Source organism: Nestor notabilis, unplaced genomic scaffold (genome assembly GCF_000696875.1).
Source record: "Nestor notabilis isolate BGI_N333 unplaced genomic scaffold, ASM69687v1 scaffold23322, whole genome shotgun sequence".
Taxonomy (NCBI): domain Eukaryota; kingdom Metazoa; phylum Chordata; class Aves; order Psittaciformes; family Psittacidae; genus Nestor; species Nestor notabilis.
The window spans coordinates 18,131-30,321 of NW_009917294.1; the positions used below are offsets into that span (position 1 = coordinate 18,131).

General features: G+C 54.1%; 1 protein-coding gene across 1 annotated transcript; it reads right to left on the bottom strand.

Moving 5' to 3' along the window:
* Positions 1 to 224: 224 nt before the first annotated feature.
* LDLRAP1 (low density lipoprotein receptor adaptor protein 1) lies at positions 225 to 11,915 on the bottom strand. Its single transcript, XM_010009161.1, has 8 exons — positions 11,742 to 11,915; positions 10,180 to 10,292; positions 7,585 to 7,699; positions 5,779 to 5,851; positions 5,267 to 5,350; positions 3,838 to 3,968; positions 2,269 to 2,303; positions 225 to 369 (listed from the first exon to the last, which is right to left on the bottom strand). The coding sequence occupies exons 1-8, from the start codon at positions 11,835 to 11,837 to the stop codon at positions 225 to 227; spliced, it is 792 nt and encodes a 263-aa protein (XP_010007463.1). The 5' UTR covers positions 11,838 to 11,915.
* Positions 11,916 to 12,191: the final 276 nt, after the last annotated feature.

Genomic DNA, 12,191 nt, shown 5'->3' on the forward strand with positions numbered 1-12,191 from the left:
GTTATGAATAAATATGTTCAAGAGCATCTTGTGGTTTAGATAAAAGCAAGGTACAAAAATCTGCATTAGATTTCTAAAGCTTTGGTCTAAACTGTGCTGTAATATCACCCGACTTGGTGAAGAGCCCTCAGAAGAGTCCCTTGCATACAGCACCTGGATCACCATGATTCAGTCCATAGACTTTTAGTGGTTATTCTCTTGTCAGCTCTTAGATGCATCTGACCTCAAAACATGAACAGATCATCTTTCTCGCCTGTGTTGGAATCTATTTTGTTCCAGTCTACTGGTGAGAGCGTTTCTGCACTCTGGATGTCTTGAGCTGTCAGTCCTGTGTCAAGGACGTGAGGGTTTGTTCTCGACTGAGCCAGCCTAACAGGGGAGGAAAACAGAAAGTAAGAACACAAACCCATGCAGTTCACAGCCTGGATGCTCACTGCATCCGTAATGCTGAACCCCAGCTGCAGTTCCACATTTCAAAATCCTCCAATGGAATGAAATCATTCCGTAAGGGGAGAGCTGGCACATAACATTTGCTGCTGCTTTAACCTCACATTTCCCCTATAGGCATCCAGGGAGTTTACAGCCTGGACAGCCCAGGTATTAATGGTCTGGCAGAACGCTGCTGCTCTCCTCCCCTGAGCTCTTGTTGGTGGGTGCATGCTCAGCTGGGTTTTAATCTCAGTGCAGGGCTCTGCTGACCACAGATGAGTTTTCACGGTGCTCTGTGCACACACAGGCTGTGCTGCCCAGTCTGACCATTTAACAACGTGGGTTAAGACACAGCAGGATGATGTTTACTGCCCACAGGACCAGCTTGAAGAGGTCATCTCAGCACATCCCTGATCATAGAATCATAAGATGTTTTGCAAAGCCCAACAAGCCCCAGTGGATTGTGGTGTTACTGAATACCTCTGTGAAGGTGTACCACTGCAGCATCAATTCTCCCAGGGCCAAAGGTTAACTCAGGTATTTGGTGCTCCATCCAGGGAGGCACAGCCTCAGCTTGACCCAGCTTGAACACGTCTTTTAATAAAGCAGAAAAGTGTCCAGCGATGATGCTGTGGCAGGAACGCTTTGAGAAGCACCCACCCCGGAGGATGAGCTGCCCAAATACTGAGTCACCACAAGGCCAAGGGTGATGTGACAGTCAGCACCCAGCACGGCAAAACGAACACCGCAACCAACACCTGCTTCATTAAGTAGGGCAAGGAACAGAGGGGAGAAAAACAGATGACATCAAGTCATAAATTCAAGCAGCCCCTTTATCAAATATGACCTGGGACAGAACTCCTGTGGAAGTGGAAGCTGTAAATCATTCCCAAGAGCCAAACAAGACACGAAGGTCTGTTTCCGTCGGGCTGAGCATGCAGTTTTTGCACTACTGTAAACCTGGGTGGAGGGAGGCAAGTGGCTCTTGGGGAGGTGACAGCCTTGGGCTCAGCTCCCTCTCCCGGGGCATCCCAGCCGGAGCAGGGGCCTGGCACCCCTCTGCTGCCTGCACCAGCTGCACTCAAGGCAGCTCATTGCCCAAACTGGGGCTTCTGCAGCACCCGGCTGGGTGGCTTCATGCACAGACCTGGAACTGACACCCACGTACACTAAAGCATCCCCATCACCCCGCAGGGGCTGCCTGCACGAGCACACACAGGAAAGCCCAGCTGAAAGAAATGGATTTGTTTAACATCCCTGGACTGCTGGGCACGTGTGTGCAGGGCAGCTCTTCATTTGGATTGGGAAGTGCACTAAGGCACAGGAAGATATGGCCATAAACTCTGTGCTCAGGTGCGTGAATTCAAAACTGGTGCATCAGACTCACCCTGATGCAACCATGCTGCAACAAGGGCCAGTGGAGCAGGGAGGCTGCCCTCAGCAGCTGCTGCTGCTTTGGGAACAGATGGGAACAAGGTCCCATAGTCCAAACCTCACAGGGGGGCAACAAAGCCCCACCATGCCAGGAGCTTGGACCAGCATCTGCACAGCCTCAAACCGCCCCAGCAAGTGGAACAAACACACTGACTGCTTGGGGAATTGAATTCCCTCTCACATACAGCCTCCCTCCATCCTTAGAAGGTTGTCAAAATATTTGGCATCTGAGCCAGCCTCAAAGCCTGTCTTTCAATTAACAGCTGAGGCATTGATGGGGCAGCTGCCCAGGTCAGATCACAGCGCCTGCTTAGATTAGAAGCATTATTAAAAGGCAGTCACTAGTCAAGTCCCCCAGGCTGGCCCCCAATGGCTTGAACTTGTAAAGGGAGTTATTAGAATTACCTTGAAAATGCCTCGTCGAGACCATCATCCATTTCCTTTGTTAAAGAGATAAAAAGAGAGAGAAGTAGTTGCTAAGAGAATGCACAAAAGTGTATTTAGGGATCTGACTCCACACTTCAGCAAAGCAGACAAAAAGTGTATATATATATGTGTATATATATATATATGTATTTATACACATATAAACTGACTTCTGAGTGCCTAAAGCATCAGCCCTCTCAGCAATCTGCCTCCTCGGGCAGGTTTTATCTCACTCTCTGTTACAAGCCCCAGGGTAAGAGATGTAATTCCATGTGGTCCAGGTTTCCTCAGAGCAGATCCCAAGGCTCAGGTCAGGGATGCCCCATCCCTTCACAGCCCAGGGATGGGGCAGGGGTGTGGCCTTTTCCCACCATCTCCAAACCAGGCTAATTCTGTCCCACTGCCTGCACGGGCTGGATCTGGCCTGTCAGCTGGACCACATCTCCCTCTGGGGTTAACCACAGCCCCAGCTCTTCCAGCTCTTGGCATGTGACTGGTACACGCTGCAGGTTTCTGCTAGAGGGAGGGAGCTGGACAGAGCTCATCAAGATGCTCCAGGCATCCCTCAGGGCTTATCTGGATCAGGAACCCAGAAAGCACCAGCACAGGGGAAACCTTCACTGCTTTCTCTGGGATTCTTTATCTCTGATTTGCTCTTAAGCAGGAGAAAGGTTTCCCAAGTAGAGCAAGGGCTTTGCTATGGACAGACTTGACTATTCCCAAAAATCGTGTGATGTACTCACAGACTTAATGTAATATGTAAAGTATGAAAACTCTGCAACAAGGGAGGGCTTGGAGAGCGCTGATAAGCCTCCAGGATTTGATATGACTTAAGCTATCTTCAGGCTTAACCTGAAAAGCCTCAGGCTCAGACCTGGCAGACTCAAGAAACAGGCTCCAGGCAGAGGCCTTTTGCATCCAATTCTCCACAATTCTAGCAAAATTCAGCTTGTTTCCAGGTTGGGAAACACGTGGCAGGGATGAGGTGCCAGGTCAGTGGGGGCTTCAAAGACCAGCCCCAGCCTGGTTGGTGACGGGCACATGGGCTGGGTCGTTGGTGGTCCATGAAACAATTAAGCCAGATGACCGAGGACACTTCAGAGAAGTCATCATGCTCATAGAAGCCAGATACAGCCACAACCAAGAACAAGGGGAAAATAAGAGTAACAGTGAACCTAAATCTAACCTGGTTCTAGTGAATGGGAAACAAAAGCCATCAACATCATGAGTGTTTCCCCTGAACAGAACCGCCGGGTGGTCTCTCAATTAAGTGACAAACCACTGAGAAGTGCTGCATGAGGATAAGGAATGTTCACTCCCCTGCAGTGGCATTTCTCAGGGGGCCTGGTGAGCCCATTTATTTACAGAGCCTCAGGAAGGCAGGAGGTGCTTGAACACTGATCCATCGTTTCAAGGCACCAAACCCAGCTCGCTCGGGCAGCCCTGACCTGCCTGAACCCAGGGGTGTCACATCCAAGAAAAAGCCCTGTGCTGGGACCTGGAGCCAAGGAAGCAGAGGAGGCATCGCACCCCCGGGCACACACTTACCCACACAACGTTGTTGTTTACAGAGGAGCTGGGCCCAAACACGCTGTTATCCAAGTGGGGGGAGTTTGTGCTGCTGGTCACGGGTGATTTGGCAGAATCTTCTAAATCCAGCAAGTTCCCCGTGGCTGCTGCTGTGACCAGAGGGGAGAGGGAATGAGACAGGGGAGAGGAAAACAGAGATGCCTTTTTGCAGGAATTGCTTCCCCTCTAGAAGGGAATCAAAGGGTTCCATCAAATTCCTTCAGGATGGCCCCAGATTTTAGCGTGGAGGAGCTGCATTCACTGTGGTTTCAGCCTGAATTATCACTGATGCTCAGCTCAGGCAGCTCTTGACAGGGACACAGGGGAGGGACAGCCGGCTGGTCCCTCCAGCAGCCAGCAGGGAGGCTCCCAGGTACCTGCTTATGCTCAGGATGAGTCAGGATCAGCCGCAGGCAAAGCTGACAGATCCCACCCCAGGGCTTCATAGCCCAGGGTGGGAACAGCCCTGGGCGATATCCCCAGCTCAGTGTCTTATAAAAGATGCCTCATTGTTTTATAGGACTGAGGACAAATCCTGCCCTGAGTGAGGACCAGTTCACAGCCTGGGGGCTGCTGGTACACCACAGGCTGCTTGTTTCAGGGAAGCCTCAAATCTTCCTCCTCACCCTGCAGTAAGGGTGGATCAACAGTGCCCCAACTGTGGAGCATCCCCCAGGCAGAGGCTGGAGCCCTCTCCTATACCCGTGGCAGCCCCAGGCCTCGCTCATCCCAGTGTGCCACCGTTTGTGATAGATTCCTCCAGTGCTGAGCCTTCCCATGGAGAAATGAGATGTGCCATCCTGGAAGGAAGCCCAGTTTAATGCTGTTTTCCTCTGTGCCAAATCCTCTTATCTCCATGGCCAGCATGGAAGAGAGATTAGCCTCTTGTCCCATTTCTCCCTGGCCACGCATCTTGTGTTTCAGAGGCAGCAGAGGACCCATGGTCAGGCACTGAATGATGAGCAGGTTTATATTAATGGGTTTATTTTCACACACCTCTCTTTCCTTACAGAAGCCAGAGGCAGAGTGGCATCTGGATGTCCACCTCCTTCAGCCAATGGGATGGCAAGTGTTTCGGGTCCAAGACAAACCCAAAACCAGACTTGGGATGTGGGGGTCCATGCTCAGCTCATAAGGACATTACAGCCGATATGCCTGGGGCAGAAGTAACCAGATTTGGGGTGGCAGCAGCTGTGTTTAAGGGGCTGCATGAGATATTTCAGGGGGGTGGAAGGACTTGGCTCCAAGCGCTCTGCTGAGGGAGCATCTCTGCCATGACAGAAGTGTTTGCTCCTCGCTGGTCTCCAAAACCCTCCCAGGAGCGTGCCCTGGTCAAGGCAAACCCCGCAGACCTCAGGCTGTTCCTCATCCCCAAGGCTGAAACAAAGCTCTGCTGTTGGTGACTTACGTGTGTCGGGGTGCGCAGGGGCTTCCGAGTGGGGGCTGCTTGTCCCTTCTCCTTCCAAGATGGACCTTTCCCGCTTTTCTTTCTCTGCAAAAGGAGGAGACCCAGTCACTGCCCGTGGAGGGGTCTCCCTATAAGCTTTTAGGGAGGATGGACAGTGGGGACAGCGAGGATGGGCCATCAGGTCTCCACTGCCCACAGCAGCCCAGGCTCTGGGTGCCTTTTATCATCTCACTGAAGGTGAAAGCAAAACCCCTGCCAGTGGCAGGGCTCTGGGTACCACAGACCTTCACTCACTGCCTGCAAGAAAGGACCACAGCCAAAACCTGGCTGGATTTATAAGGCTGTCAAGAGAAACCTGGAAGATGCCTTAAATCACACCAGAGGTTGGATCAACCTTACCAGCAGCCTGGAAATTTGGAGGGCGAGGGGAAAGGCACCTGAAAGCTGGGAAAAACCCCAAAGTCATCCTTGAGCTTTCATGTAAAGAGTGGGAAGAGGGGAAAAAGCCTCACCTTCCTTAGCTGCCTGCCAGAACTCAAACGCGATCTTGAAGGCCTGGGCCACAGTGAGGGTGACTGCTTGTGCCTGGAAAGAGAGTGGTGAGACAGAGTTAACCCACGGCTCCTCGTCCAGGCTTCAGCCACTCGGAGGTTTTGCTTTGCAGCTTCATGTTAACCTGGTCCAGCCAGTCCTCAGCTCCGTGCGCTCCCCTCCTGGCTGGGGAGGGATCAGCGAATGTGGGTGAAAGCAGAGACTTGCTCCGTGTAGGACACGCAGCTTGTTGTAGACCCATATTTAGGTGCAATGGGACAGGAGAAGAGACCCCCAGGGTCTTCCCCTGGCTCTCCCGAGTTGAGCTGGGGTCTCGCTGGCTTAGACACCAGCGGGGGTTGGTTTGGCAGCAGCCAGGGCTGAGCAGGAGCACCTTCCCCTTCAGCCCCTCCATTGCTCCCCATGCTGAGAGCTTGAGCAGCATTTAACCCCCCACCACCTCAACCCGCCCAAGCGGCTGGAGGGGCACGAGGGCGACACGAAAGCCCGTTCATCAGGAGGAGGCCCAGCTCGCGAGCAGCTGAAGCACAAAGGGGGAACCAGGAGCAGGAGCCTCCAGGCGGGAGCTTGTTTTGTCAAGTTGCAAAGTAAGCAAAGGCAGAGCTGGGACTCGAGCCGGCAGCCCTGGATCCGGAGGATGGAGCTGTGGATGGGCGAGGAGAGGCAGTAGTGCCAGCCCAGCCAAGCAGGAGAGCTCATCCAGCACTGGAGCTATTTACATCCTTGATGGAGTGCGAATGCTTTATGGCAGAACCTTAAATATGTAATTAAGTATGAAACTCCTCACAGCTGTTTACAGTTTAAGCTGTCACGTCTGAATCAAGTTTAATAGACCAGCTACTGCTGAGAATTACCCAAGGACTAAAAATATGGACTGATTACACGCCTGAGCCTGGAAGCTGCGTCCCCATCCAGGGACCTGCCCCTGGAGCAGGGCATCACCTCATGTGTGTTTTACAGCCAAGCTAAAAAAATCAATCCATTCTAGTTTATGCTACAAAAAGCCACGGAGAACTGCACCGGGAGGGAGATGCTCCGAGCTGATGGACCACCGAGATAATGCTTTTAGCACTGGAGAGATTTGAATTCTAATTTGCAGAATGAGGCTTATCGCTGCCTGCACGGATGGGAACACGCCATGGAAAGGAGACAACTTGTAGCTCCCATTATTCTCTCCCCAGGAAAAAAACACCCAAAGAGTCGGGAGAAGTGCAGAATATTAAGAGCTTGGCACAAGGATGCTCGTAAGGACCCAGGAACCACCACACTGGGATGCACTGGCACTCAGGAGGCTTGTTTCCCTGTGGGTTCAGGAGATCCCATCCTCTGCCTGGGCGCCGCAACAGGCAGCAGAGGAGGGACATTGCGCTTGCTGCAGGCGCCCCGGAGACCTCCTGCCTGCCAAAGCCTCTCCAGCAGCCTGGGGAGGTGGATGGGAGCAGGGAAGGGTCCCATCAGGTGGGGCTGCAGCAGGGCTCAGGTAAGTGCAGGACCAGGTCCTCCCACCCTTGCCCTAGACCTTGGGGCAGGAAGGCTTTTACCTGCCAAGTGGGCTGAATCCAGCCCAGGGTTAAGCCCCCTTGACAGCAATGGCCAGGCACTGGGCAGCACTGCCAGGACCACTGCCTGTGAGCAGCAGGAGGTGGATGCTCCCCATGGCAGGGCCCCCTCGCTCTCTCCAGGGGCAGAGCTGTTATCTCACCAGCACAGACCCTCTCTGCTTCCTCCTCCTACAGCCACATCCCCATTTCTTCCTCTGGACTGACCATTTTCCGTTTGGTACAGAGGAAGGCATGGCACTCCAGGTTCTCATTGAGCTGGTTCTGGGCAATGTAGGCAAACACTTTATCGTGGATCTTGTCTGCCGTGCAGTAGGATATCCTGAAAGACAGAATGAAACGTCTTGTCTGGGGCACTGCACGAGGGAGATCAACCAACCTCTCCTCTCATCCACCAGAAAGCGCCTACCCCAGGGCTTCCAGCACCAGGGCCAAGCAGAGAAGGCAAAGGGAGCACAGGAGTATTAACAGGCTTCAATGCAACTCCTTCCCAAAGCAGAGGAGTGGGTGTCACTGGCTTGAACACAAGAGAAGTGTGTTGCAGCTCTGGCAGCCATGGCATGAGCCACGGGCGCTGCGCACAGAGGCAGGAGGGAAGAGGGAGTGTTTCACCCTGTGGGGAAGGGCAGGTTAGAGAAGGTGAAGGCTCTGCAGTGTCCCACCTGGGACTGCACCTGATGAAAGCTCTGCCTCCACAGGAGACACAAGATTTGCTCTGGAGGATAAGCTTGTAAGGAGAGAGAAGGACTTGCCCTCAGCCTATGATTTCATCTCAAACCAGGCAAAGAAACTGATGCAGGGTGCCCAAGAAAAGCTGCTGGAAAAGCTGAAATTCAGGCTCCAAGATCCGCAGTAGCAGAGGCACAGGATGTTCCGAGACCCCTGCGCACAGGGGACGTGGGGAAGGAGGCTCAGCCTCCCTGCTGCAGGTGAGCGGGTCCCTCAGTATCAGCCACCACCATCTCCCATGGGCCCATCCATGCCAGGAGCTGCAGGACCGAGCATCTCTCTGAAGCCCATGAGCAGAGACTGGAGCAGCCCTGCAGGTTTAATGCCAGGCAGCAGGCACGAGCAGCGAGCAAAGCCTCTTCCCTGGGTGCACAACATCAAATGGGGGTTAAGGAAAGAAAACCTGAGGAGAAAGTGGGACACTTGGGTGGAAGTTTTCCCAAGGTTTCCCACTGCCCTGCAGAGTTTGCAGGGAGGGGACTGGAAGGTCCCAGTTCCCAGCAGATGACGTCCAGAAAGCCACATTCAAAACATCTTACACTGCATTAGTGTCTTGCTGCATGTGAGGATGCCTCTGCTCAACGGCCTCTATGTTGTTTTCCAGAGCTGAGCCGTGCTCTGGATTAAAGAGGCACCCAAAAGTTTACCCCTTTCTCCCATTTTTCTACAGAACAGAAGGGCCACTCTTAATGATGATGGCAAAGCTGCAGAATGTCGCTGAGCAGAGACGGGGCCCTCCCAGAACCCCCCAGCACCAGCTCCATAGTGGATGTCCACCCGCCTCTGCAGCGAGCCCGTGTTACAGCCGATGGCTCCCCGCGGCGGGGGTGTTGTCACCGCCCCCCGTGCCCTGCTCCAGCACACGATCAGGCAGGAGCTCAGAGCCAGCATCACCCCAGCGCACAGAGAACCCCAAGAGAGGACCCGAGGTGTTAGAGGAAAGCCCTGGGACTGCCACCGATGGGGCACGCTCGGAGTGGGGACATGACGACACCCCGGCACACGGGCACCAGTGTCTGCTGCGTCCCCTGCTCCTGCAGCGCCAGGCCCCACACCCGCAGCCTGTTGGGGATGCGCTGACCTCAGTCACCTGAATCAGGGGGTGCTCAGAGGTGAGCACGGACCAGAGGGAGCAGCTTTATCCATGGCTGTTAACAGTGTCTGGGGACAACTGAAGGCAGCACCTAAGCGGCGCAGCCCAGTGGCTCTGCCTGCTGTGACCCAGTGCAGTGCCCCCATCCTGGCTCTTGCAGTTCCTCTCCTGGGGAGGGCTGGGGCTCAGCACCAGCAGCTCTGCGCAACTGCTTAGTTTGAACTAAGAGAAAAGCAAGCGGGTTAGTGGCCTGGTTACAGAGAGCACCCCGACCCAGTGCTCCCCACCCCACCTTTAGCAAAGGGGCACAGAGCAGCAGGTGAAGGATGGAAGCAGAGTGTGAGATGTAGAGGGAGAAGGGATGGAGAGGGATGGAGAGGGATGGAGAAGGGATGGAGAGGGCCAGACTGGAGCTGAGCTCTGTTCCGCCAGGACTGCGCCTGCCGCCAACCTCTTTGGATTAAATACTTGTCAAAGCCGGAGGAGTGGATATGGCATAACCCATCCTGCCCTCCCCACGCTGGTACGGGATCCCCACGGCTGTCCCAGCCCTGCTCTGTGCCAGAGCTGTTTATCAGGAGTGTGGAGCAGCCAGCGAGGGGAGGGCGGCCCAGGCTCTGCTGTTTGTGTCCTCACTCACTCACAGATGCTCCCTCCATTCTCTGTGTCCAACCCCTCCTGTCACCCCAGATGTTTGGGCATTTCTATAGCCACAAACAGGTTGTAAAGTCACATGTGGCCACGAAGCACTTGGCTGAGGATCTGCAGTCCACACATTCACCTCCAGGCTCACAATAGCTTTCCTTTACCTTTCCTTTCTTACTGCAGATGATGCACATTTACCTTAAATTTAACCACCACCCTCCTTCCCCACCTTCTGCTTCCCATCAGACATGATGGCCAGTGAGGTGCTGGCTCAGCCTGGGTGCAGATGAGGAGCCTTGGGCTGTGCACCCACTGACGGGCACCCCGTAACCCACCTGTATATGGAGACGTTCTCGATCAGCTCGTTTGTTCTGCTGTCGTTTAACACGATCCCTCTGGGGGACACTTTCAGCGTCACTTTCTGCAGTTTCTTTCCACTTGCTTTTGCCTTTGGAAGGAAAAGAGGGAGGGGAAAGTTACAGGCTTCTAACACTGATACATCCAAAGGTACATGAGCAGACCACAGGCTCTAGGTACGCACGACCTGATAGGCATGTTAACAGCACTCGTTAGTACTACAGAATATACTCCCAGGTGTGAGTAGAAGTTATAAACACTCCTTAAAACTTCTCCTTCCCTGAAGGAGAGCTCTTTGCTGGCATTTAGGAGACAGGACACACACGTGCAGAGAGGCACTTCCAGCCCAGCCCCTCCATGAGGACTCCCCGTGGCCATCGCAGGAAGGGCTCCACCACTCTGTGCCAGGAGCAGGATGGTCCTGCAGGATGTGGGCTCCCAAGCAGCTGGCTTCAAGCTGCGCTGGCAGACTCCGCTTGAGTGGCAAAGCATCCTCCATGTCCAGCTCAGGATGCCAGCTTAGAAAGTAAGTGCCACTTTCTCTTATTTACTGCTTTCAGCCTTCAGGCTACATCCAGCTCACTGCCCAGCTTCTTTCCCCCCACCCCAAAATAAGAAAACACAGAAACTACGACCAAAAGTAACACACAGTGAGCTAGTTACAGCCTGCAGACCCAGGGCCTCAGTGATCTCATATGAGCCATGCCCAGGCTGGGGGTCAGACCTGCCCCTCCAATGGCCTCAGCCCCAGGGGGGTTATTTTAAGACTCCGTCCTTGGTTGCTCAGAGCAGACGTGACAGGCTCTGCCAGCAGCTCCCATTCCATGCGAGCGCTTCCCTCTGTCCAGCTCAGCACATGCCAGGCACGGATCCGTCATTACCCAGCACAACTGGACACCCCATTGACATTACAAGTTAACTGTACAACTGGGGCTCTGCCTCATTGCCTTTTATAAGGGCTTAAAGAAGTGTTAATTTTACTTGCAGCCTGGTGTGCAGGGCTCCAGGGAGGCTCCATGCTAGCGGATGGCTGTAACCTCCGAGTTACAGTGGGATGGGTGGTATTGGCTGGGAATGGGAGCAAGCTGTCCCACTCCTTGCTCCTCTTAACCCTCCAAATCCCAGGAAGGAGAAACCAAACCTGCCCACCAGCTCTTAGCCACATGCTGGCCACATTCAAAACGCTGTCCCTGCCTTGCAAGAGGAGAAACGGCCTTGGGGAAGGCTGATTTCACCATGTCGGGGGCGTCTTCCACACCCAGGGTCACCCAAGCTTATCAAGGGAAGCCAGAGCTCAGACATGTAACAACAGCTTTCCACAGCCTGCCCCATCTGCAGGCTCCCCAGTGCCAGTGCCCACAGTTCTACCTCCACCACCAGGCATCTGCTCACCCCTGGAAGGGCTGGACCTGCAGCCTGGACACCCCAAACCTGCAGATGCACAGCACAGCCTCTAGACCTGTGGCTCCTGATGCTCTTGCCAGTGACAGGTTGGTTTGAACAGCAGGAGACAGGGCTCTGCTCCAGCACAGACACTCACGGTGGCGACGATCCTTTTGACGGCGGCCGCAGAGAGCTCTTCTCCCTTGGGCTGCTCCACCAGTGTCATGCCCATGTACTTGAGGCTGAAGAGCATCCCCTCCAGCAGCGTCTCGCGGGTATCGGTCCAGTTCTCTGGGAGCTCTAGAGAGAAAACAAAGAGGCTCTTGGATCCCCAGATACCCCTGTCAAGCCCTGAGGGAGGGTTTAGGTATGAGCAGGGCGTTGGTTTAGCTACTGCCTGGGCTCCTGGAGTGCAACCATGGCTTTCACAAGGTGCTGGGGGAAAGAGATGGGGCTGTCAGAAGAGGTGCCAACACACTTCAGACATGAGCTGCAGCAAAAGGCAGCAACCCTTTAAGATCCATCAGCTCCTCAGCTTAATTGTGAGTGCCCAGGCCCACACCATAACCTGATCCTGAGCATCAACCCCAGCCACGCACAGGGGGAG

Excerpts from the sequence above, each read along its gene's own strand:
- LDLRAP1 (XM_010009161.1), bottom strand. The coding sequence starts at position 11,837 with ATGCTCTTCAGCCTCAAGTACATGGGCATGACACTGGTGGAGCAGCCC. Across the intron at positions 7,700-10,179 it reads GAGAACGTCTCCATATACAG|GATATCCTACTGCACGGCAG; the intron begins GTGGGTTACGGG and ends TCTGTCTTTCAG. Across the intron at positions 3,969-5,266 it reads CCCTGCGCACCCCGACACAC|CAGCAGCCACGGGGAACTTG; the intron begins GTAAGTCACCAA and ends CTCTGGTCACAG.